The sequence below is a fragment of the Streptopelia decaocto genome (genome assembly GCF_964273445.1).
Source record: "Streptopelia decaocto genome assembly, chromosome: 17".
Taxonomy (NCBI): Eukaryota; Metazoa; Chordata; class Aves; order Columbiformes; family Columbidae; genus Streptopelia; species Streptopelia decaocto.
In genome coordinates, this window is record NC_138672.1 from 10035153 (window position 1) to 10061753 (window position 26601).

General features: G+C 48.0%; 1 protein-coding gene across 2 annotated transcripts in view; it reads left to right on the plus strand.

Annotated features, from left to right (window-relative positions):
• The first annotated feature begins 1957 nt into the window (after nucleotides 1-1957).
• CAMSAP1 (calmodulin regulated spectrin associated protein 1) overlaps nucleotides 1958-26601 on the plus strand; it is a 32700-nt gene continuing 8056 nt past the window's right edge. Inside the window, exons 1-9 of one of the 2 annotated variants that reach the window (XM_082068047.1) lie at nucleotides 1958-2002; nucleotides 12776-12938; nucleotides 20075-20337; nucleotides 20524-20685; nucleotides 21133-21213; nucleotides 24263-24404; nucleotides 24915-25054; nucleotides 25143-25239; nucleotides 25665-25842. In XM_082068047.1, coding sequence (XP_081924173.1) covers nucleotides 12776-12938; nucleotides 20075-20337; nucleotides 20524-20685; nucleotides 21133-21213; nucleotides 24263-24404; nucleotides 24915-25054; nucleotides 25143-25239; nucleotides 25665-25842 — 1226 coding nt within the window. In that variant the 5' untranslated portion in view covers nucleotides 1958-2002. Of the gene's footprint in view, nucleotides 2003-11707; nucleotides 11947-12775; nucleotides 12939-20074; nucleotides 20338-20523; nucleotides 20686-21132; nucleotides 21214-24262; nucleotides 24405-24914; nucleotides 25055-25142; nucleotides 25240-25664; nucleotides 25843-26601 lie in introns of those variants that run through there. The other variant, XM_082068046.1, reaches the window with a different exon arrangement.

The following is a 26601-nucleotide window of genomic DNA, read 5'->3' on the forward strand; positions in this document are numbered from 1 at the left end:
CAGTTATTTCCCTGTTTTCCAGGACAAGTCGTGTGGGTAACTCTCATTGCAAGAGCTGCACGAGGCGAGATTGGGCAACCCCTGTGATGGGCTGATGCTGTTGGAGAGGGATTTATCTCGATGGTTGTTGAGTGATACATTGGAAGCCTTTTATTCCACACCAGGGGAAGCCTGGTGAAGGGAACCAGCTGGAGCAAAGCGCAGTGTGGTGGGACGAGCCGCTCCCGTGGTGAACCCGGGATGCCGGCGCGGGTGATGCCGATGCCGGCGCTTTGGGAAGGAGCCGGGAAGCGCCGAGTCCTGCCCGCGTGTGCGCGGCAGCTGCTGCAGCGTGTAAAGGCGTGAGGCGGTTTCTCTAAAGAGGAGGTGGGGTTATTAGCATTTTCACACAATGTTCGGGGCACGGAGGAGCACCTGCCAGCAGCCTGTTTGTTCAAGTGTTACAGAGTCATTTTCATTGCATCCTGTCAAAGACGGAGGATTAGCATGAGAGGCATCTGAACGCTTGTTCAGTGCAGGTTTTTAAACGTGATGGTGCTAAATGCAGGTGTTCTCTTGGTGCCAGCTGGCCTCTAACTCAGATTTCCTTTAATGCACAGATCAGCAACAGGCAGCAGGACAATTCAAAGGTCCAGCTCTCCACTAAATTAAAACAACAACAAAAAAATCCCTAAAGCAGCTTGTGGTGTATCATTAGATAATGGTACTTCTGAACCTAAACTGGTACAGCAGGTCCGGGCAGAAATCCACACCTTAAAAACTGAAAAGTGCTAGCTGAGTGATGGGCTGGGTTGTAATTGGCGTGGTGTCGGTCGGGTCTGGAGAAACGTGCTTTTGGCGCTGGGACGTGTTGCTGGGCTGGTGTTCTCCAGCAGTGACAAGATACGGAGCTAAGGGGATACGGAGCTAAGGGGATACGGAGCCAAGGAGAGGGGCGGCCGCTGCTGCAGCCCCACCAGAGCCCCGTTCTGCACCATGAAGGGTGCGGAAGGTGAGTGCAGGTTGCGCTGGGCTGTGAAAACGCAGCTTGGCGTTGGCAAGGTGAGACATCGCTAATGACACCAACGGTGTGGCAAGAGCTGCTCCCTGTCCCTCCATGGGTGGTTCAGCGGAGCCTCTCCCGCTGCTCTCTCTGCTCCCCGGGATCGATGGTCACTGGTTGTGTTAACCCACAAAAACGAGTAGAACGTTGTACAATTGTACAACTCCCCGTTCCAGCAGAAACAGAAGGAAACGGCAGATGCTGCCCCTGGGATGTGCCCGGGTTGAGCCCGCACTCCTGCTGTGATGATCCCATCATTTGCTCTGTGCTTGATCATGCTATTTCATTTTTTTAATGGTGATTTTACTATAAGAGAGGAATTAGCCAAAGGAAGCAGCAGCTCTGCAAGCTGCTGGGGATGCTTTGCTATAGGGGAAGTGGGTTTGGGATAGAATTAATGGAGCAAATTATTTCTCTTGCTATTCAAAAGCCTTCGCTCCACTGCAAGACTCGCACGCATGAGCTGGACCATTGCTCAGGGGTTTGGTCCTGGAAAACGCCTTGAAAGGGGTCAGGTCTGCGGTGTTGGTGCGACTGCCAGGGACTGTGACCTGAGAGGGGACAGCGGTGCCCCAGCCCCCTGTATCCAGTGTCACCAGGAATCCGGTCACGGGTGGAGCTGGAGGAGGGACATGGGTAACTCGAGATGTGCTGGACCAGATCACACTGGACCAAAATAAACCCGAGAGGTGACCGGCTCTCTCAGACCCAGGGTTGTAAACGTGATGCCTGGATGAGGAGCTGGCGCCCAAATAAATGGCCTGAGCTCAGCGCCTGCAATGCCCAGGGCTCGGGGGGTGTCACCGGGGCTTCAGCAGCGCGGCCACCGGGTGCTCAGCTGCAGGTGGTTCATGCAGCAGCTGGTGCGACGCAAACCCCACGTCTTGGGGTCCTGCACGGTTCTGCAGAACTGCTGCTTCCCCGGGGCTGTCGGAGGGAAGAGATGCGGCTCTCAAACAGGTTTCGTTAACGATGCCATCAGCAGTTGCCTAACGAGCTGTCCCGTGCGGGAGCCGTGAGCAGGTCGGGCTGGTTCCACATCAGGGCTCAGCCCCCGCAGTGCAAGCGGCGGCTGCAGAGGCTTCGTGCTGAATTCTTGGCTTGGGCTGTGTGAACGTCCCGGTGCAGGTGTGGTCAGCTGCCGGTAACCCTGAAAATACATGATCCATGGAAGACTCGTAGCACTTATGCATGATGCGGTTACTTGGCTTTTATGAGCTGTGGCTTGGGCATAAACCACATCTATGTTGAAGGGAACCTCTATTTGTCCTCTGAGGAAGGGCCGCTCCGCAGGGAATGTGTGCCCGGGAGTCCCGTGCCCGCGGCAGCTCCGGTGTGCGTGGACTTGGGTTGAATTATTCAGCTGCTCCTTGATGCTGCAACAGCCCCGGGGGGGCTGTGCTGACCCTGCTGCCCCAGCCACGTGCCCATCCCGTCCACAGGGCGGGTTTGGGACATCTCTCTGGATTTCTTGGCACCTGGGGTTAGATTTTTTGCTCTGTTCTCGCATGGTCTGTGCAGCAGAACAGCCCCAGCTGGGTGAGCTGGGGGCTGCTGGACCCCCACACGGCTCCTCTGTGAAGCATGCAAGAAAAGGAAGGTAATTCAGACCCTTCTAAATCATCCTTCAAAGGACACCAGCCGCCTGTTTCCGTGCTGCTGGCTCGGTGTTGCAGCAGCTCTCCTCCATCTGTGTTTTCCTGTAGACAGGAGCTCGTTGCCAGGCTGCGTGCGATGAATCACGGGGTGCTCTCCGCATGTCCCCCCATACGCCTGATTCCTCGGAGAGCAGCATCTTCCTCCTCTGCTTGCACAAACGCTCACTGAGAAAGGCAAAAATGCGCAATCCCCCGTGAAATCTGCGCCGTGGCCCCTGAGCCATCCGTCCCGTCCCTCGTCTGCCCCAGCGCAGGCAGGAGGTGGCAGATCTCTGCTCCAAACCCCTCTCAGCAGCATCGTGCCTGGCAGAGCCCATAAGCAGTTTGAAGTGTCTTGTATTTTAGTCCAGCGTGGGTGTTTGGGAGCGGGATGGTGCTGTTCCCCCCAGGACCCGGCACTGGCCACGCAGCTCTGGCCACCATGGGTTTCCCCGGTGCCGTCGCCACCCGGCCTAAGAAGTCGCTCAGATTTTCATGGGTTACCGTGGGCTGTATTTATAGCTTGACGTGCTAAAAATAAAAGCACCAAGTGTTGGGTTCCCTGATCGCAGCCTCAGGTCAGGAGGGACACCCAGAACGATGCCCCCGGGGCTGCTCCTGCCGAGGGCTGGGAAAGTTCATTCCTTGGCTTGGAGCTGGTGTGGCTGCTGCGGTGCTGAGCCGCACAGCACCTGCTCACACGGAGCCTCGCGCGGGACTCGCGTCCTACTAAAAACGTTTCATTCTGTCCCATCGGGCTCAATCGCAGGGAAGGTGTGAATGAGCGGACAGAGCGTCAGCACATCGGGCTGTGGTTTTCTGATGGTGCATAACGGAGCCCTGCACGGCACAGCTGCCAGCGAAGGTGCTGCCAGCAGACGTGCTACGAAAATGCTCTGAAAAACATCTGGATGTGGAGTGTTTGTGTGTGATGGAGCCTAAACCCCCTGTGTACGTGCCCAGCTAATGCTTCTCCCTCTTCCTGACCAGTTTCCACTCTCCAGCTCCCGCGGTGTGATGGAGCCGGCGCTGGGGAGCTGCCCATGTCTCCCAGTTGCAGGCAGGGTCCCCTGGGGTGATGTGCAGGTGACGAGGAGCCCAACATGCCCCCCTGAAGGTGACCTCCCCCTGGTTTGTGTGCCCAGCAACGCCAGTCAAGGCAAGTGGTTCCTAAACCGGTTTCTTTAATCTGATTGTTGTGAACGGAGTCAAGGCCCCAGAGCAGCACAGGGGCCGTGGGACCTTGTCTGCCCGGGGGCTCCTCCTGCTCTGCCCCGGGGGCTCCTCCTGCTCTGCCCCGGGGGCTCCTCCTGCTCTGCCCCGGGGGCTCCTCCTGCTCTGCCCCCGCTGCCAGCGCCGGGCAGCCCAGCGCTGATCCATGGGGGAAATCCGGCATCTCCCCGCTCCCGACTCCACGGGTCTCCTGGAAGCGAGACGCTGCCCTGGGGGGGCTGGATCTGGGTGTTTTCCCTGCGCAAAACCTTCCAGCTTTAACCAGTAAAACTAAACTGGGAACCTGAGCTCCCTGCATCGCCCTTGGCCCCTCCAGCCCCCGACCCCCTCCTCTGCATCTCTGATGTCACTCAGGAACCAGTGTGAGTCATTCGGCAGTTGCCGTGGCAACGCCGGTGATGCTGGGGAGCGAAGCGCTGCCCTGCTCCCCCCAGCCCTTCCCGGGGAGCGGAGGGGACCGAGCCCCCCGGCACTGAGCCCCCGGGACGTGCCATGGGCTCCCATGTCACCGGCTGCTGCCCGCAGACCCCCACGACCCCCGAGGCTGTGCAGATACCGTCGGCTGCCACCGGTAAGTCAGTGCTGTCGGGATTTACCACCTGGCGGGGCTTCTGCCAGGGGTCTTGTAGCGTCTGTGTGTCCTCCGTGGCGCTCAGAGCCCCAGGGATACAGGGCATCCTTTGCAGCATCCGCTCCTCCGTGTGCTCCCGGCAGCTCCAGGGGTCTTGTCACCCCAGTTCCCAGGGCCAGCTGCTCTCAGCAGCTCTGAACCAAGGGGACCCCGGGGCAGAGGGGTCCCGGGCAGGGACCGGCCTCAGGACGTGTGGGGACAGGGATGGTACAGCCTGGCACGTGTGGGCGCCATCTGTGCCTGGGACACTGCGGTCACCCCGTCACAGGGCAGGGTGGGACCCCATGAGCGAGGTGCCAACAGGGCTTGGTTCCCTGCTCAGTGTCTTTGGTTTTACAGGCCTTGAGTTCTTGCTGTAAATAGAACCTGGAAAAGCAGGATTGGGATGTTTCAGTTACTCTAATTTGTACGTTAACATATTTCTCTGGTGTTCAAGCTGGCGGGGACCCGGGGGACGAGGAGGGCGCTGTTGGCTCTGAGGGCAGGCGAGGGGACAGGGCTGCCAGGGAGTGGGAACCAGGAGCTGCGGCCAACCAGGACAGCAGGAGCTGGAAATACCGAGCAGGAATAAGTCAAAATGAGTTGAAACGCAGGGGAAGCCACTGCCCTCCCAACGCCTCCTGCCAGACCCCACCACGGTGGAATTAGATGAGCTTCGAGTTGCTTTTGAGGCAGTTTCTGCTCTTTAGAAACTCTCTGGGCTGAAGCCTTGCACGTCAGTGTGACCTGGAGCGCGTTGCAGTGCTGTCCCCCCAGCCCGGGGCTGCACGGTTTGTATTTATGGGGAGGGAAGACTGAAAATCCATAAGCGCCAGCTCTTTCCTCAAAATACCCCCTGTATCTCCAGACCATAATGCAAACCTGCCAGAGGGAAAGGGAGCGCCTGGGCTGGTCCCCCCCCGTGTCCACAGGTGATGCTGCAGCAGCTCCCACCTCGCGCATCCCGGGGGGGACACGGAACAGGGCGGCCCCGCTGTCATTCCCACGCGAACACCTCCCTCTGTGCGCTCAATGTAAAACATTCCGGTGAAATAATGATGTCGCAACACGTTTTTGGAAAAGGTTGGTTGGAGACCGCCGTGAATTCCCCGAGGTAACGCTTAACAGCGGTTCGGGGTGTTGTTTTCAAGCACAACCACGCACCGGCTCACAGGCAGAGCGGAGGTTGTGTGTGGTACACAGGGTGGGGTTCGTGGGGTGCTGAGGGTTTGTCCTGCTCCGGCCACACACCTGATGGCGTTTATGGGGATGAAGATGCTGAGTACATTCAGTCTTACCCTCGGCTATTGGACCTCACAAAGATGTTGTATTTTGGAATTCAATTAGATTTTCTTATCCATTTATTCTGCCTTCCAATTATGTGTTGCTTTCCAATAATGTTTAAACAGTGGTGAAAAAGTTGGAGATAAGTCATTCTCTGTTTGCGTGCTTACACATTTGTGGTAAATATAGTTTTGCTTCCCAAAGTGTCCTTAGGAAAAAATGCATTTTAAAAAGAAATCATCTGGGTTAAGCAGATCAACAGTTCCCGTTGAAACGGGTTCTGCCTCAATACAACCCAAATCCGACTGCTAGAAAGATAAATCTCATTTGCTCATTAATTAGATCATGGCAACACTCAGACACCTTTCGGCGCCCAGCGGGCGGTCCCTGGGCTCGCTGTGGTTGGGGTTTGTTTAAGGAAGGATGAGGCACAGGGAAAGCGCCCTGGGACCAAACCTCTGGTACAGAGCTCTCTCTGGAAAACCTGGCGGGCTGTAAATGCGATTGACCCGTCACCCTCCTAAACACAGTCCGGGGACTTTAAAAGTAGATAATCTTGTAGATAAAAATGTCTTCCATGCTGGAACCTCTGGTGTTATTAATGCAGGCACTCAAAACCCACCACTGGTGCCTCCAGAACTGAAATTGCTGCCGGTAACCACAATCCCAGTGAGGGAGCATCCCCATCCCGCTCCCAGCGAGGAACCGGGTGAGCGTCACCCTCCCGCCGGCAATAACAGAGCCATTAATTAATGCTTGTACAGCGCTTGGGAGATAAGCGCTAAATAGCAGCGTTATTTAAAATGCGATGGGGATCATCCTCACCCTCTCTGCAAGGCCAGTGTTCCCAGTTTATGTGTCCCCGGACCAGTCGGGTCCCGCGGTGCCGAGGGGCAGGAGCAGCCCTGGGGCAGCCCCACAAGCCCAATAGGAGGTGGAGGTGTGGGGTGGTACCTCCCCTGGCACCATTTGATACACATCAGTCGTTTTAAGCAAGGGGAAAAGAAATAAATCTGAATAACTCGTTGCACTCATCAGCATAATACCTGAATTGCATGCGCATTACCTTTAATACAAGTGCATGAGTGGAGTCCTACTATCTGTACTTAACTTGTTTTCTTTATTTACATTAAAAATATCGCTCGTTGCATGCTGTTCCCCAATGCACAAGGCCATGCCACTGCATATTCCTCGTGAGTTACAGAACTGGATATACGTAATTACTGACAACAGCATTATGTGGCAGAAACTGTTCCCGTGGTGTCGGTAATCACGCTGAAGTGTCTGTTCTATTACCAAGAATAATATTCCGCTCTCCTCCTTGAGGCGGGCTGCATGATGAGCTGTCACAGGGAACTATTCTGTACAAGGGAGAAAAAGACATGTTGAAGCTGTCAGAGCAGCAACTGAATGAGGAGTCCACCAGCCCCCCGCTTTCACCCCCACATTATGGTACCCCAGCTCTATTCATTCAGGCAATTTTTTAAATGTCTTTTTGAACACATCTCTTTTTCCCTAGTGAACTTTTAGGAAGATGTAACTTTTTCTAAGCTTTGCCTCATGCACTGGAGGATGCTAAAGGCTATGGGCATAGAGATGACAGACTTCATGGAATCATAGAGCAGTTTGGGTTGAAGGGACCGTCCCAGCTCCCCCAGTGGCCCCCCTGCCATGAGCAGGGACATCTCCACCAGCTCAGGTTGCCCTGTCCAGCCTGGCCTGGGATGTCTCCAGGGATGGTTCATCCACCTCCCTGGGCAGCCTGGGCCAGGCTCTCACCACCCTCAGTGTACAAAATTCCTCCTCCTCCCACTGGTACCAGTGTCACCCCGTGCAGTGACCTCGAGAGGCGCCCGGGCTCTAAGTCGATCCCAGACAGGGATATTAAGTGCTCAGCACCGGGGCAAACGAGGTCCCGCAGAACTAAGCACCAGGAAGCAAATACAGCCGTGTTCAAAATTAGTGCAGGGCTGGAAATAGAGCCGTAAGGAGAGGGCTGCACTGCAAACACACGAGCTGCTCCTCGCTGCTCTGCTGGGGCCGTTCTCAGCAATTCTGACCTTCAGGGGGATTTTGCACAGATAACAGGGAAAAAAATCCTGCTGATTCCTTTGGCCGTCCTCTCTCGCTGCTCCCGAGCACAGGCAGGAGCTGTTGAGCAAGACTGAAGGCAAAGAACCTCTTCCCAGATAGAGCCACCACCTTCCCACGCTGCCCAAGGGGAGGGGTTGATTAGTAAGCGCTCCTGGCGATGCTGATGAGCAGCAGTTTGGTCCTGAAGGATCATAAACCAGCACGAGACCTCAGTGGTTTCTTCTCATCTGCTCTGCAGAGATACTGCCTGGAGCAAACCCACCTGTGCGGGGTTGTGCTGTAGGACCGGGCTTTGGTAAACCTGACCTGGGCATGGGCAGCCTGTGGGGAACTGGGGGAGGGCAAAGCTCCCCCTCCTGCTTGGAACTTGTGTTCCCCAGGATAGGAAGAAAGGAGGTGAAAGATGGGAAATCACCACTGTGAAAGTCTGCTGAGTCCTCATGGAGGAAAGCAAGCAAAGCAGAAATCAGTGCCAAAATTCCCAAGTCATAGCCCCTTGCTCTGCTTTTTTCTTTCTGATTTTAGCACAAATTGCATGATGTGATGGGCAGAGATGTGGGACAGAGTCTGCTACAGGGACAGCTACAGAGGGACAGTGAAGCACGGGCTTTCACACCATTTCCAACAGATAACGCGTTTCTCCATCATCTGCAGGTGCTTTTTGTAATGCAGAGGGAGAATCCCGGTTCCCTTTCCACCTGGAAGGTGATCGGTGCCGCTGCTGGGTCAGCTCTTGCTTTCTCAACGTACCCCCTACGAGCTCAGTGTACAGCACGTTTACATTTCTACAGACTATACATTTTTTTACAATATACATTTAGATCTGATGTCCTTGGGATGACAAGGGACTGATATTCTCATTCTACTGTGGTTTTCCTACTGATATGGTGGAAGAAACTGAAATCCCAGGCATTCCTCCAGTATGGCAGAAAACAAGCACGTGGGTTTAGCTTTGTTACATGTAATAGGTGTCGTGTTTGAATATGGCAATTTCTCAAAGGTATTACCTCCTAGTAATTAATGTCAGAGTTCTGCTGGAGACAAGTTGCGCAGTATTTGTCAGTTCGCATGCACACCCACTCTGAATGGTTTAAGGAATCCAGGGGACTGGTAGGAAAATTATTTTGTATAGAAAAGCAACATATTAACATTTTCCAGAAGAAAAGCCCTGAAGCATGTTTAGTGGTGAAGTACAGGAAAGAAACAAGTGGTACGCAAATTAAAGATGAATTTGCTACTGCTGCATAAGGGAAAGTCACTTATTTTCTCATGCAAAAAGCAAACACATTTAGCAATCCGTGGGTGACCCTCCCATTTTAAATGCAGGCTTTTTATCTCCAGGACAATTTTGAGGATGCTGGTGTGGGATGGTGCCAAGTTCTTGGCAAACCACTTCATCAGCAGCTACAAAGTTTCCCCAAACATCCACTTTAGGTTCCACTTAAGGACACACAAATGCCCAAAGTATCAGAGTTTCAGGGTATTACCATAGAGGAAGAAGTGGCGCTTCATTTCCCATCAGACTGGAAGACAGTCCTATATTTTTTCATTCAACGTTCCTTTTCTTGAGTGAAATTTTCCCACTTTTTTATTCTGGGAGTTTCAGGGATCCAGGTAATACTTTTTGGTTTAACGATATGATCCATTCTTTATCTGTAAGAAAACTATGTCAGAGGAATAAGTAGGTCGGTTTTCTCCTGGTTGCACTTTCACCCTCACATACACGTCACCTGCTCTGAGTCCAAGGCCGTTCACGTAAAGCTGATCCACCACGTAAATGAGAACATTCTTCCTGAGTTTAAGGGGATTTGGATTGGGCCTTAATGCTTAATCTAAAAACAAGAGCAGCTTGTCATAATGGTAACGTCACAAAACCACAGCCTGGAAAAGCTGTATTGAAAACTAAAGTCTTCGAACAGAGGTTATAAACCAACTAGCAACTACTTTAATTGCCTACAATCATGGAACATGGAAGAGTGAGAGAGGCTGGAACAACCTTTGAACAGCAGATTGTATTTCGTGATGTATTTCCCGAATGCCCTCTGCTTGCAGGTTGGAAAGATATAGGGAAATAATGGTGAATCTTAAGACAGACCAAAGTTAATCTTTAATGATTTTGAAACATTTATATGATCTACCAGTTACATGTAGCAAAAAATAATTTATGAGAATCGTAACAAAGAAAATTAGCTGGAATAAGGTCAGTCTGCTACCGCTGTTGTGCAGCTAAACTTAAAATCACATTTTCAATACCTGGCTACTAAGATGATTCATCTATCCAGTACAGGCATTAAAGGCTCGAACATCTACTCACTCAACCATGTAGCTTTGCTTTTCAGATGAGCCTTAAAACTCACTTGTCAGTGAGTTAATCTGCAGGATCTAGTTCTGATCCCAAACCTGCAAAGAACAACCACCAACAGATTATAGCTGCCCAACACTTATTGCTGTTACCTATGGATCAGGACACAAACCAGATGAAGAAATTATGTATTTGCTCAGAAAAACACAAGAAGCAGAAGCCAGGCTTGTACCTGCAAACTGTCTTTGACATCTTTGGATCATGAGTAGCCATCATGTTGGGAGACATTATTGTAAGAACCTGAGGAAAAGCATCACTGACTACCAACCAAGGTGTGCTTGGCCGCAGAGGAAGATCTCAATCCTTCACATGATTAAGCAAACAACTGGTTTTACTACAGTGGAATTTATCCTGTACCTAAAGGTTTCCACAGCTGGTGATTTTTGTCAAGAGACAAAGTATTTTGGGTGTTTCTCTGCAACCCAGCATTCGAATGGAAGCCCAAGTGATGGTGACGTGGGGCTGTGAAGGAGCACACGGGGCTGCCGTGGCGGGGAAGGGAACAGAGGCTGCTGGTGCCAGTTCAGCCCCCGCAGAACCCCTGATCCCGCCGTCCTGCCTCCAGCTGCTTCCCCAAACCTGCACAAATCTCGTGTCCCCCGCTGCGGATTCCAGGACCAGGACCTGCCCGACCCATGGGACAGGGACGCAGCTCAAGCCACTCTCGTCGTTCACAGAATCACACAGAATCACAACATGTCAGGGATTGGAAGGAACCTTGAAAGCTCATCCAGTTCCAGTTTGCACCCATTACCCCTTGTCCTGTCATTGGTTGTCACCGAGAAGAGCCTGGCTCCATCCTCCTGACACTCACCCTTTATATATCTGTAAACATGAATGAGGTCGCCCCTCAGTCTCCTCTTGTCCAGCTCCAGAGCCCCAGCTCCCTCAGCCTTTCCTCACACGGGAGATGCTCCACTCCCTCCAGCATCTTTGTTGCCCTGCGCTGGACTCTCTCCAGCAGTTCTGTGTCCTTATGGAACTGAGGGGCCGTTTAACCAGAAAGGCTCTTTCTCGGACACTGTCACGACCCCCTCATGGGGGACTCCGGTGCTCGGAAACCACAGCCAGGGGAGGCAGCTGGACTCGCACCGGGACCACTGCGGCCTGAGCAGGCCTGGGGCCTCCGCGCCTCCCGCGGGGCGCTGGGGCTGTCAGGGCTCTCCGGCCCCCGGCAGCTCCACGGGCCGGGCCGGTTCCACCGCATCCCCGGCGCTGCTCCCGGCGCTGCCCGGGCCCGGCGGGGCCGTGGGCGGCCAAGCGTTCCCCGCGCCGCGCGGGCCGGTCCCGTTGCCCCGGCAACCGTTGCCAAGCGAGGGCCGCGGGCGGCCGTGCCCCGCGCCTGCGCACTGCCGCCCCCTGCCCGCCGGCCCGGGCCTGGCGGCGCGCGCGGGAACAGGCCCCGCCCCCTTTCCCGCCGAGCGCGCGCCGCCCCGGCTGGCCGGGAGAGGGGGAAGGGGGGGAGAGGGCGCGCGCGCGAGGCGGGCGCATGCGCGCGCGCGCGGCCCCGAGCGTTGGCAGCGCCGGCCCGACGGCGGCGGCGGCTCCGTCCGTCCCTCCCGGCCGCACCGGCCCCGGCCCGCCGAGCCTTCCCCTCCCCGCCTCTCGGCGCGCGCCGCCGAGCGCCGCGGCGGAACCCGCCCCCCTCTCCGCCCCGGCGATGAGGCAGCGGTAGCGCGGCAAGGTGAGGCGGCGGGGCCTGTAGGCCGCGCGGCGGGCGGGTGCGAGCGGGGAGCGGCGGCTCCCGTGTGCGGAGCTGCTCCCGGCGCCGGGTGGGCTGCGCCCCTCTCCCTCCTCCTCCTCCTCCCTCTCCTCCTCCTCCGGGGTGGGGGCGGGGATGCGGGCAGGGCCGCGGCGGGGAGGGGGAGCCGCCGTCCCCCTGCCCTCCCCGGCACCGCGCGGTTTCCCGCCGCCCGGCGGGGCGAGCGCTGCGGGGCGGCGCGGGGATGGGGGTGCGGGCGAGAAACCTCTGCTGCTTCTCCCGGCCGAGGCGAGGGAAGGAGCCGCAGGTGCTGCCCCCGGGCCTGCCCCTGCCCCCGGCGCGGCCCCGCGGGGCGGGGGCGGTGCGGGCGGGGGCCGCGGTACCTCCCGCATTGTTCGGCGGTGCGGGGGGCGAGCGGCGGAGGGGGCGCGGGGAGGGGGGCGGGAGCGCCCCGGCCCTTTCTTTATGGCAGCGGGCGGGCAGGTGCTGGGCTGCGCCTTTCTTGTGTGGCGAACGGCGGCGCGGAGCCTCGGCCGAGGGTTTTCTGCGAGCGCATCCCCGCCTTTCATCGAGAGGGATGCTCGCCCTGCGCTCGGCTGTCTTGATGGCCGAGTGGATTTTAAATTGCTAAATAAACCCTTCCGCTAAAAATCCTGAAGGATGTCGGGCCTGCGGTGCTCAGCCCACCATATTGTGCCCCGTATAACGTGCCCGGGTGATTCATTCAGCCAACTCGTCTCCTGGGTGGTTCTAAGAACGCACTGGGAGCGATAGCTCGTGTAAAAGTCACTGCCTTTTGTTTTTGTTTTAGATGGTGGATGTTGATGTTTGTGCGGGTGGAGATAGTACCAGAAGAAAAATGGATGCCCTGACAGATAGTGCGGTTGAGATTGTCCCTTTGGAGCTGTATGATTCAGCCAGAGCAAAAATAGCTGCTAATCTACAATGGATCTGTGCTAAAGCCTACGGAATAGGTAAGATCGCTTTCATCAGAAGTCATTCTTGGGTTTGTTCTTGCATGTTCTGACTCCCCTGCTATTCCAGAAGTAATTGAATTGGGCTTAAATCACCTTTGTTTTAAATAACAATATGACAGCCTGTTCTCTTGTAATGTTATATGTTTCCTGGTACCTTCAACAGGAATAATGGAATTGTATGAGATGCTCTGAATCAGCAAAGCTAATGGTGAACAGATTGTGAAGAATGCAAACCTCAAACGCGTGCAGGCCCTGGGTCCCCGCGGGCCGCAAAGGCTTTGATGTGCTTCCTCTGGTCACCTTGGCCAACGCATGGTGGCACCTTGATACCCTTTGCATGCTCGCTTAGGACTATTTTTTTTTGGTCGAATTGTGGCTTTGGTTTCAAAATGAACTAAAAAACAATCCATTTATGATCAGCAACGTTCTTTTATGTAAGCAAAATGTTGAGTGAACTGGTACAGTTTGTGCTCTGTGACACTGAACAGCAGGTTGCAGGTGACAGAGTTGTTCATCTCGCCCTTACGTTGTCATAAACCTTGATGGTCAAATATGGAAAAATAAAGATTCTTGGAGTATCATTTGTACAGTATTTTTGTGGCATCTATTGAAATCTGCTTTTTTGTTTTGAACTAGATTTGTCTGTTCTGAATTACTGTTACTAGATACATCTTGAAGTAGCTTCACTATGAAGAAGTATGATGGAGTACTTGTGGTTTTTGTTTATCCGTAACAAAACGTATAATAAAATAAGGTACAGAATCTTGTTTTGGAAAATGAGGTAGCCCTGTTAATCTAAGTCTAATTCGCCAAACTCATAATATGCTTAATGGATTAGCACTAGCTTACTTTGTGACAAGGCTGAAGAAAAGCAGTGCATTCCTGCAGTTTAATATTAATCCTTGTTGGAATATTTTTCTAGATTATTTTGCTTTTTTAGTATTTCCACTTCTGTCATTGTTCTTAATGATCATGGGGGGAAATAGAAAAACATGGGTTTATAACGCTTAATATTAGTGAAGGTATTTGATTATGAGCAACAAGAGACAATACCATTTGTCAGATGACATTTAAAAACGTGGGAATTTTGGGAGGGTGTTAGTAAAACATTGATAACTAAAAAGGAACCTTTCCTCCTGTAAATATTTTTCAGTTGCTGGAATTGTTTGTGACGTTTCCTGAGGACTTTTTAGTGATCAGAGATAAAATGGATATTCTAGACGTGGAGATGCGCTATTTATGTTATGACTTTGTTTCAAAAGAAAGCTAATCCTAAATTAGCCTTGGCTGGCGTGGATCCTGCGCTGCAGAGGAGCTTCGTGTTCTCCTGGTTCTTGGTGGCGTCTTCTGGGGCTCCAGAACTTGGGGCTGTATCTGTACATTTTGGACCAGTTAATGGATGTGTGAAATGGCTCCGGCAAGGCGTTGTCACATAATAACCGTGACTTGTGGAATAGCATTGCGAAACACTGAGAAATTTATAAGCCTCTTTAATTCGTCGAGAGATGGGTTTAAAAAGGTTTTCTATGTGATTATCGTTTTGAATAATATTTGAACTTAAACATTACTTGTTGTGTCTCAGGGTTTTCTTTTTGTCTTAAGATATTGGATGTTGTTCAATGGGTCTTGGGCAGCTACCAAGCCATTGTGAATTTGTTATATAAAATCTCGCTATGTAGATATCCGCTTTTGGCAGCTTTTTTTTTGTTATTTTAGACTTAGTTTTGGCCAGTTTGTTGGGGAAAAAAATGCTTTTCTGTTTATAATTTTAAAACACTGTCTTACGCTCTGGAGTAATTCTTATCTGGTGGGGTTTCCAGTACGTTTTCAATCATCATTATTACATCTAAAATTTAGATATGGAAGGTCTATATGGATGCTTTTCAGTGTTGCAGCTTGCTGTGAGCGAGCGGGTTGTTTGCCACCCTTTCCATAACAAAAGTTGTTCAAATAGTTCGTAAAATTTGTTTTTTTCCAAATGAACTTGGTGGATTTTACTTATTTATTAGGGCTTGGAGCTTTACATAGTTTCCAGGCTGAATGCTAATGAGACCTTTGGCAAGGGACAGGCAGGAAAGCCAAGGACTAAGGTGCATTGTAGGGGACGTGCAATTTGTGGCTTCTTTTTTCTTTGAAGTACTTGACACTTACCTGTTAAGTAAGGTTGTACAGCACTGGAACAGCTCCCACAGGTACGGGCTGGTGGGGCTGTATGAGGTGTTTCCTGGGCTAAATTACCCAAATCCCTGGGTTCCCTGCTCTTCCTCAGTTTGCTTAGGTCCACACTGAAAATATTTAAGACAGCTGTTGTGTTTTGCAAATATTCAGTAGTTAAACATTTGTTTCTTTAATAATACCTGTTTCATAAACATTGAATATTACTTGTGTGAAGTTTACAGGGGTTAAGAATGCCATAATTATTATTTTGTCTCTTCTGCTTCATGCAGGATTGTGGCTTTGTGCTTGATCAAAAGATACGGTAATGAGAGCGCAGTCACTCTCACCAGCAGGATACAGTCTTCAGCTCGTTTTTTTTGTGCCTGCTGTATGTAAATGTTCATGTGTAATATTATAGATCACTTACAAAGTTCATAACACAGTTCTTTAATGAGAACTGACAAAAAATGTTTTTATTGTAATGCAGGTGGTCTTAGTTGCTTAGAATGTGGAGCGTCTGCTCACGCTTGCAGCTCAGGACATCCATAGGGTAGTAAATAATTCTGTGATCAGATACCGATACTAGTGAAATCTACTCACAATTTGAATAAGGTTCGTTCTGTTTACCGTGGTGCTTTGGCTCTCTTTCCATGGGAAACCAGTTCTTCGTGCTTCTGGAGGTAAAATAAGATCTGGGGTGTATCCACTTCCCTGGTTCAAGGGATCAGCCCAATTTGTTCAGATTGCTGCCTTTTTCTTTATCAATTCATAATCAGGTCATCATCTCGGTCAGATTTTTGTGAGATGGTAAAGAAATGGTCCCTACCCTTAAAGCGAGGAGAGTCCAGCAATAATTGTCTCTCTGACGGTTGTCACAAGTGAAGTTATTTTTGTAATCCTGTAAACTGTGTTGTACACAAAGATTTATACTTGGAACTGACAGATTTTTGAGAGTTTGGAACTCATTGATATGATGGAACAGACCAAGAGAATTGCTTCACGCAAAATGATGGTGTTTGCACGCTTTTCGATAATCACAGAATCACAGAATGTCAGGGATTGGAAGAGACTTGGAAAGCTCATCCAGTCCAGCCCCCCGCCGGAGCAGGAACACCCAGATGAGGTTACACAGGAAGGTGTCCAGGCGGGTTGGAATGTCTGCAGAGAAGGAGACTCCACAACCCCCCTGGGCAGCCTGGGCCAGGCTCTGCCACCCTCACTGGGAAGAAGTTTCTTCTCAAATTTAAGTGGAACCTCTTGTGTTCCAGTTTGAACCCATTACCCCTTGTCCTGTCATTGGTTGTCACCAAGAAGAGCCTGGCTCCATCCTCCTGACACTCCCCCTTTAGATATCTGTAAACATTAATGAGGTCACCCCTCAGTCTCCTCTTGTCCAGCTCCAGAGCCCCAGCTCCCTCAGCCTTTCCTCACACGGGAGATGCTCCACTCCCTCCAGCATCTTGGTGGCTGCGCTGGACTCTCTCCAGCAGTTCCCTGTCCTGCTGGAACTGAGGGGCCACAACTGGACACAAGATTCCAGGTGTGGTCTCCCCAGGGCAGAGCAGAGGGGCAGGAGAACCTCTCTGACCTACTGACCACCCCCTTCTAACCCACCCCAGGTCCCATTGGCTTCCTGGCCACACGGGCCCAGTGCTGGCTCATGGTCATCCTGCTGTCCCCAGGACCCCCAGGTCCCTTTCCCCTACGCTGCTCTCTAATAGGTCATTCCCCAACTTATACTGGAACCTGGGGTTGTTCCCACGCAGATACAAGACTCTACACTTGCCCTTGTTCTATTCCATTACATTTTTCCGTGCCCAGCTCTCCAGCCTGTCCAGGTTCATGGCAGCACAGTGTCCAATGTCACCCACTCCTCCCAGCTTGGTGTCATAATGTGCAATAGTAACATAAAAGTGGTATTGGAGACCATTTTATAGGAAAAAAGAAAAGGACATGGTTTAATTTTTTTTTCATTTGCTTTGCTAGGATTTATTAAACTGCTCAAGCAGGAATTTTTGTAGCTATAGCTTACAAGTTAACTGCTCAGAAGTTAATTTTTCAGGTTGATTTTTCCAAATTCCAAAGCAATAAATGTGTAAAAAATACCAGTTTTAATGAACTGAATTTTTCCAGCATCTAAGTTCAGTTATAGGTCATGAAAGTAAAGTGTTGAAAAAGATACTTATAGGAACTGGGACTTGGGAAGACAGGGACATTTTTTCAAAAGAGCATTGACACCTTCTGTGGTGAGACAGGCAGAGAGCGCCTGACACCTCTGGGGTTTGCAGGATCCCTGAAAACGGGGGAGAAAACCATCCGTGATACTGATGGCCACGAGGGTATCCATTGTGTGTTATTTAAATTAGCGGGATGTTAACTCTGGTTTATAATTGTTCTAAAACTGACAACATGTTTCTGAGATTTTTGGCCATGTGGCTGCTTTGACATTTTGAAGCGAGGGGGTTGGAGACCTGGGTGCTGCACGTGGTTTATGTGTCATTATACTACAGATAAGAACAATTAGCAGAGATGTAAAAGACAGGTCTCTCGTACTGCACCTTCAGATGTGTATTTAGAATACTGAAGACACCTCAAATCAAAGCCCATTTTCGCCTGTGGCTGTCAGGAAGGCTGGGCCTGCTCACCCTCTGCAGGGACAGCTGTTCCTACCAAAGCCCTCATCGAAGTACTTCAGATTTCACACATTCTCAATTTGCATTTGTTTTGTTTTGTTTTTAAAAAGCCTTTAAAGCTTGGATTGCTGCTCATGCCCTCTCCAGAAATGTACTATTTCATTAATATTTTATGAGCTAGTATTCTATTATTTCCTTTCACAAATAACTTGTAAAAAGCAATGTATCTTGGATTGTTCAAGGTGTAGTTGCTTGTAATGAAGCTCAAATGTTGAATTACACAAGCTGCTTTATGTTTTTGGGTTTGGATCAGTCTTTAGAAATGGGAGCTCTAGTTCTCCTGGAAACAGCAATGGCCATTAAATGGAAGTAGCTTTCAACAGCCTTTGATTTGAGGTCTGATGTTAAGAAGATTAAAAATATTTTAATAAATGAGCACCCACATTAACACATGCTAATTATGTAGTGCCAGTGAGGTTTTATGTGTCTCTTCCAGCCATCTTCAGTATATAGTCCATATATCACAGCGTTCTATGTCACATAAAGGAAGAATACTCATCTAAATTTCTAAAAACTTCAAAAAGCTGTTGATTTGGAAGAGCAGGGGCAGTACCGTGTGGCTGTCAGAGGGGCTCTTACACCAACACTGGTTTGCTGCCTATTTGTATTGGAGATATACAGCTGGGTCATGTAGTTGATAACGTTGTATCTGGGCTTCTCTTTACAAACATTAAGTGCTCTGCAGTGCACAAATACCGGGTGGCTTATTTTGTAGTTCAAATATATGCTATAGGTAGGAGCTTTTTTGAATGGGGAAATGTAATTATTCTGGAAATGAGCTGAATGAAGAGTAAATATGCTGCCAGATTAATAATTCTTTCAAGTGTGGATGTATGTACTTAAAATGAACTGCTGAAGTGACTTTGGGGGGAGATCTAGAGAGTGACTGGGTAGGATAAGATAGTATTGTGTTTGGGAATTTGGAAATGTTGGGCTTCTATTACGACAACACACTTGAGGCTAGAAAACATTTCTCCTGGAGTTGAAGACTCATTATTACTGCTAGGCTATTATGAATATCAATAGCTTCTGGGCTGATTAATGAACAGAAGTATTTGTTTGTGAAATATCAATTTTTAACTTGTTTTATATCTTGTCAGTTGCCATTTGCCTCGTGTCGTACAACCTGTAGCACTGCTGATACTTGAACCAGCTGAAAATGTGTTAGATGGGAATATCAGCTGGTGTTGGTGCCTTTCAGCTGGGAAGCTGTGCAGGGGCTTGGAAACTGGGGGCAAGAAGTGGTGTGTGAGGGCGAAGGCTTCTGTGGTGCTAATTGTAACTTGTGTGTAAATTACTACACTCAGCACCTGCGTTCGGTTTGGTAAAATCATAAGATGACTTGTGAAAATTGTGCCATTCCAAAAAAAAAGTTAATTTTAGACTTGGATTTGGCTTCAACATGAATTTTAAACCAAGTTTTGCTTTGTAGGCTTTAATTTTTATATAAAGGCTGAAAAGCCGCAATAGCTTGTTCAACACTCTTACCTTCAACCACATAGACAATCGCTTCACTGGAGTCTCAGTTGTTTTGCAGACTGTTTGTAAAATGCTCAAGGCTTTTGGCAGATATTTCAGTCTTTCTGTGAACTTTGGCAGTTTAGAACCAAGAAATAGTGGCTTAATTTTATTTTTCAATTTGAGAATGTTTGGCCAGCCCCTCTTGGTGCCTGAGCGTTGCAGTCGTTTAATTGCTGTGCACAGATGTGCTGGGATATTACTGAAGTAGCTATAAATTTTGCTTTGAAGATATATATGTATATATATATATATACACACACTTTGCCCTTCTGATACACCGAGCATTTTAGCCTGTGATCTGAGTACATGATGTATCATTGCAAATTAAAGTACTAATGCAGTAAGCAGTGGAGGTGATCGTGTATCGTCCTGGTTAAGCTGGGTCTTATTCAAGGAAACAGCTGGAGCTGCGTAGCGGGCAGCGGGACTTTAGTCCGGGTTTAAGTGCGTTCTTGAGAAGGACTCCAGTATCTTGAGAAGGGTAACTGGTGATGTGTAGGATTTTTATTGAAGTATGTACACGGTGGGAGCCAATTATTAATATATATGCTTTACTTAATTAAAAATCTAAGCACAAAGACTTGTTGAAAACAATTTACGACATGAATTTACAACTTAATTACGTTCAGTATTTTTCGTGCTTGATTTAATTTTGTTGTTCTTTCGCATGCTATCTTTGAATTAAAGCAAAAATATATATTTTGTTTATAACCGATGCCGCTTACTGCCGCCCCTTGGTGAAACTTTTCTTTGTTGTTTCAGACAACGTCCCCGAGGAGCTGAAGGACCCGTTCTACATCGATCAGTATGAGCAAGAGCACATCAAGCCGCCTGTGATCAAGCTGCTGCTGTCCAGCGAGCTGTACTGCCGCGTCTGCAGCCTCATCCTCAAGGCGGATCAGGTGGCGGCTCTGCAGGGCCACCAGTCCGTCATCCAGGCTCTGTCCCGCAAGGGGATTTACGTCATGGAGAGCGATGATACACCTGTGTCTGAATCTGATCTGGGCTGTGCGCCAATCAAAATGGTTAGCTTAATTAAATCCACCTAATGATCTTTTTATCTAACAGTATTTAAAATCGTTAATAGAACGAAGAGCTTCTCATGTCTAGGTCACTAAACTCAGGAATTTTTACCTTTAAATACAGTTAGAATAGATATTTTTTTTCTTGAAGGATTTTGTTTTCCAACACTCACTGTTTTCTTCTCTCAGAGTTCTCATATGGCAATGATCGATGCTCTTATGATGGCCTACACTGTCGAAATGATCAGCATTGAAAAGGTGGTTGCCAGCGTCAAGCGTTTCTCTACATTCAGTGCCTCAAAAGAACTGCCCTATGATTTGGAAGATGCAATGGTTTTCTGGATTAACAAGGTAAAACTCGCATGGAGAAAAGTGTGCCTGTTTGTCACCTTTCAGATTTGTAAGAAGGTTCTGATGAATGTCTGCCTTCCATCTCTCTTACCTGTGCACTTCTAGAATGTTTTCCACTTCAGATGAACAGAACTGTTTTAATTACTGTGTTGTTACTTGTTACCTCAAGTCCAGTGGTACTTGGGCATAATATCCTCCTAATCCAGATTATTGTTAATGGTATTTGATTCCCTTATTTCTGCAACATATTCTAATTTATTATTCTTGCTTGGCTGCCCAGTGTTTCCATATGGATTGGGAAAGAGAATCAGCTAGCAGGGAAATGCAGTTTCTTAGGCATGCTGTAATACAGCTGGTAAATTTTTCAAGGCAGGAAGGAAGAGGAAAACTTGGCTTGTGAAACATGTTCAGATGTATTTTAATCTTTTCTATGCTGTGCCCTTTCAGGTGAACCTTAAAATGAGAGAGATAACGGAGAAGGAGATTAAATTAAAACAGCAACTAATGGAAAGTCCAGGGCACCAAAAGGTAAAACACATTTGTCTTCAGTTGTGCTTTTGTGTATTGCTGATTAGAATACAAATATCTCGGTATTTTCTTTGTCAGAGAAGTGTGAGGCATCCAGTCCTCGAAACTCCTGAGATTTTGTGCATGCAGTTGGTTTTGTGTCCGTCGTCAGGGCCCTTCCTTACCTGTCAAGCCCACTGGTATCTTCTGACTTCCATTAAGTTTCAGTTGGACTAAAATAACTTGTTTCAACTTAAAATAACTTTATGTGGGTAAATATGACTCAGCTTTCACAGCACAAAATATACGTTCCATATTTTGGAAGTCTTGGGGCATATTCATTTTGCCTGCGTTAATTGTCTAATATACATTCAGAGGCTTTATTCAAGTTCTATCTAGAAAGCATAGTCTTGGCATTCAAATGTTATATGTGTGTGTTTGTGGTTTTTTCCACCTTTTTCCCTTGAAATGATATCACAATGCACTAACACTGCAAAATACAGTGCACTTTCATTTCTGGAGAGCGTAAAGTAGATCTCTCTCAAACGTGATGTGTATCAGCTGTCTGAGCTCCCAGTTTATGCTTTACTGAAGCCTTAAGAAGAATTGCTCTGTTCTTCCCTCAAACTGGCATTGCTTAGCAAAGGGGATAAAAGTGTGATGTATGAACAAAGCACAATTGTTAAACTTTCCTGTTAGTGGCAAATGCTTTTTATGTAAAATAATATCCTGCAACAAAGCGGGGCTCAAGAGCTGCTTAATTTACAAGTTGATGCTTGGTCTGAAGGACTTAACTATTTTACTCTCTGTTGACTTTTGGTCTAATTTTAATATTTTAAAATCTGAATATCTGGGCTACAACCCCTCTAAAATATGAAAGTGTTTCTTGCTGAAGTGCATTTAAGTGTTACTGCTTTTAACTTGCATTGCTGATGTTCCTTTCCTATTCCTACGTTCCTTTCCTTGCTTCCTGAGCAGTCTCCTTCCAAATGGTATTGGAAATTAGTACCTGTAAGTCAACTACTTTTACACCAGTTGTCATTCACCAAGTCATGGCTGTTTCAATTTCTTCAGTGTTTGCTTCCATTACAATGCTTCTTAGGCTGTCTTTGAAAAAACAAAGCTGTGTAAGCTTTTGGATCATCAGACTTAGTTTTCATAACATGATTTCTGCATACTGTACAGCATACAGCATAATCACTTCACAGCATTTCAAAATCGTTTCCTCAGTGCAGGAGTAGCAGAAAAAAAAACCCTAGAAAATGAACAGCAGTTAAAATGGTTACATGTATTATTTTTGTTGTAAGTGGGGAATTGATCAGAGCATTAAGGTGAGATAAAAGCTGGGCGGTTTAAATAGTTGTTTAAGCTTTGAATCCGTAGATAAGACACCCAGATGTTTGCGGGAGTTCGCGCTGCTCTTACAGCTGCTCTTACAGCTCTTGTTCCTATCCAGATACAAGACCCTACACTCTTACACCTGCTCTTGCTTAGGTTTTTAAAACCACAACACTGTTATTTGTTGAGATGGGGTTAGAAGATTCGACAAACCAGTTTGGATCCCTTATGACAGTTGGTGAATTAATGAGAGTGGAGCTAAGAGGAAAGACAGAATGAATATTTTGCCTGTCAGAACCAAATACTTATTTATGGCCAAGTGTGAAAACAGAATATCAATTCCATTATATATATATATAAAAGAATAAAATGGTACTTCTAGTATAGAAGCCTGCTTTCTTTTGATTTTTCTTTGAATAATCACCATGGTGTATCTCACTATTTCTTTTTGTGTAAGCCTGATCTGATGCATGCCATATCGCACTGCATGCTGGAACCAGTGGAATATGCTCGTGTGGTACAGTATGATTCACATTCCATTACATACTTGTGGAGTGCTCCAGGCTGGGGAAAAAAATAACTCGCATCTGGTAAAAGGAGAGGGAAAAACAGCTTTAGCATGGAGAGATAGTAGCTTTTAGAGTTACTTGTCTTTGCCAGGGAAACTTAACATGACATTTGTGCAAAATAAATACATGAAAATGATTCTTATTGCTCCAATTGTGAGGGATCTTCATGTCTTTAAACAGATTTTTTTTCTCAGCCTGTGCCATCCTAAATTGACACATTAGAGCGTGTGTGTGTAGAGCTTTCCCAGGGTGCTGTGGGAAGTGTTCGATACCTTTGGTAAAATCCACCTTTCCTCTGATTAAATACATTCTCTGTATATCTGCATGTTGAGCCAGCGCATCAGTTGAGATAGTTTGTTAAAAGTTCAGTTGTACTGATGCACTGAAGTGTGGAGGGAATCTTTTTCCAACCCCGAAAGGTATTTTGCTGGGCTCCGTGCTGTTTGTGCTTTGCTCGCCCCGTGGCTTTGCTGCTCAGACTTAGCTCTAGTCTAGCTGGCGTGTGGGTGCTTAGTAAATACTGACACTAGAACTTGTCTTGCAAAAGTTGTGACAAGCAATGCCAAGATTTGTCCTTCAGCTGCGCTCCAAATGGTGTGATTGTGGAAGAGTTTGCTATTGATTTCTAGTGAAATCAAGGGGAGTTTTGCTGACTTGTTCCTTTTGCTGACCATTTTTGGAAAAGGCCATTTATTTTTCTTTAGCACAATGTTAATATTGCATTCTGGCTTGCCACACATATGATGTTCTGATTCTGAGAGCACTTGGCTGTCTGTGGATGTAGGTAACGTAGGAGAAATCACTAGCTCATCGGGATTATTTTTTGCCGTGTTTAAGTGTTTTCATGTAGTTACCCGTGTCTCTTTCTTTGGATCTGCTGCATTCACACATGTGTGGAAGAACTTTGACTGAAATTGCTTGTAATAAGTTCAAATGTGTGGATGAAGCTGGGAATTCAGCAGCACAGATTGCTTCCAATAGGAGGAGAACGATCAAAGGGGAAGCACCATATTCTTCCGAATTGGCTTCCGCTGAGTGAAAAGTGAATTATTTTTGACTTGGAGCAGAATGCTTGAACGGATCCACCGTAAAGAGTTTTCAGGGCTTAAGAAAAACTCTTTTCTTTTTGTAGCATCCTCTGAGCGCTTTTTTTCTGTTGTCAGGTGCGTTACCGAAGGGACCATCTCTCGAGCCGGCAGTTGCCGTATTTCCCTTTGCTGGAAGATCTGATGAAGGATGGTAGTGACGGTGCTGCCCTTCTCGCTGTCATACACTATTATTGTCCAGAGCACATGAAACTAGATGGTATGTAATAAAGGTTTAAAAATGTGTGTGTATATATATATATATATATATGTATATATATATAAAATTCTTCAGTCTTCGAGAGCTGACCTAGAAGGATGTTATCAAATGGAAATGTGACACGTCTAATAGGTGCTTGACTGTGAATCCTAGAAGTAACCTTTTATTATTTGCAAATCCAGATGTCTGGTTTTAATTGCTTTTGTATTTTGCCGTCATGCGTGTTCTTTGTAGCCCGCTTACCTTTTCTGTCGCTGTGACAGACCGAATCCTATATAGATCCTAAATCAAATGCAAAATTTATACTGTTTTTTCTGGGGTGTTCTTCCTTCTTTTCCTGTCCCTCTGGTACTTAACAGGTAGAGAAGTGTCACTGGTAGCCAATAAATATTAAATGATGGTGTATAAGCAGCCTGTGAAGTTCCTGTATGTGGAGTCTCTGTTACTTGTGGTTGGAAGTTTAATTCATTTGGATGGTGTCATCATTTACTCCTTTTCTCACCTTTCTAGATATCTGTTTGAAGGAAGTAACGTCAATTGCAGACAGCCTCTATAATATTCAACTTTTGAGAGAATTCTCAAATGAATATCTAAATAAATGCTTTTACCTCACTTTGGAGGACATGTTGTATGCTCCTTTGGTTTTAAAGGTAAGGAGTATAATGAAGGATACATTTTTGTGGGTGAACCGTAAGTGTTCTGTTATTGTGAGCTGTGGTTTTTCTTTTCCCATTTTAGCCCAACGTCATGGTGTTCATTGCGGAACTCTTCTGGTGGTTCGAGAATGTCAAACCGGACTTTGTGCAACCAAGGGATATTCAGGAGATAAAAGATGGTAAGTTTTTAACTCTTGCTAAATGTTAGCATGTTATTTAAAAGATACTTACGTGACAATGCAACTGTTGCACACTGGTGTTTCGTTTCCAGTTTTGTTTCTACCCAAACTTTCTGCTTGCTGGGCGTCTTTGGCAGCAGTAAAATGGAAATAAAGTTAGTCCTAGATCCACTTGGGTTCTAACTTTTGGAATGAGATGGGCACATAACTTTTTCCCTAGACTCAGTAATTATTTACTTATAACATCCTTTCCTTTAAGGTCACCATAAGATAGGTGTTGTAAATACAGACTGTTATTTCAGCTGTCACTTTAGCGTTGAATTTAAAGGTTTCATTCTGCCGTACTGCAATCTGAAAACTTCCTGTTCTGTTTCGTTATTCTAATGGCAGTAAGAGTCGTGTTAACGCTGTAAATCTCTGCCCAGTTAAAACAGTGTTGCAGCAGAAGAGCAGCCGCCCGCCCGTTCCCATTTCCAACGCCACCAAGCGCAGTTTCATGGCCAGCCCTGCGGGTTCCGGCCCAGCCGAGCTGCCGCCCGCGGCTCCGCCGGCCCCTGACGCCTGCAGCAGGTACTACCTGCACCCCGAGGAGCCCGACTACCTGTGAGTCTTCCTGGTGTCCAGACTCGGTTTCCATTTCTGCTTCTGTTTGGGTAACCTGGGAATTTCTGCTGTGAATTTGCTGCAAAATGAATGACTGAGTTCTGTGCAATCAGTCTGTAAAATATTCTCAATTGTCAAGTTCACATAAATACTTTGTACTGCGTTGTAGAACAAGTTAGTTTAATTTCTATTTTGAAAACAATGTGAAACACAAAAGCGGTTCAAACAGCTGATCTTTATTAGCCATATTCAAGTGGAAGAGGAGAGTTTATAGGTCATGGAAGGAGGGGCTGGCCACTTGGGGAGAATATCAGGCTGTTGTCAGAGGGTGTAGGGAGGCAACTAGGAAAGCTAAGGCCTCCTTAGAATTAAACCTGGCGAGAGGGGTCAAGGACAACAGGAAGAGCTTTTTCCAATACGTGGCAGATAAAACTAACACCAGAGGCAATGTAGGCCCACTGATGAACGAGGTGGGTGCCCTGGTGACAGAAGATACAGAGAAGGCAGAGTTACTGAATGCTTCTTTGTCTCTGTCTGCTCTGCAGCACAGGGGAATGGGACCTGGGGGTCATGATGGGCAGCAGGGTGACCATGACAGCGCTGGGCCCTTGTGGCCAGGAAGCCAATGGTACCTGGGGTGGTCAGTAGGTCAGAGGTCAGTAGGTCAGAGAGGTTCTCCTGCCCCTCTGCTCTGCCCTGGGGAGACCACACCTGCAATATTGTGTCCAGTTGTGGCCCCTCAGTTCCAGCAGGACAGGG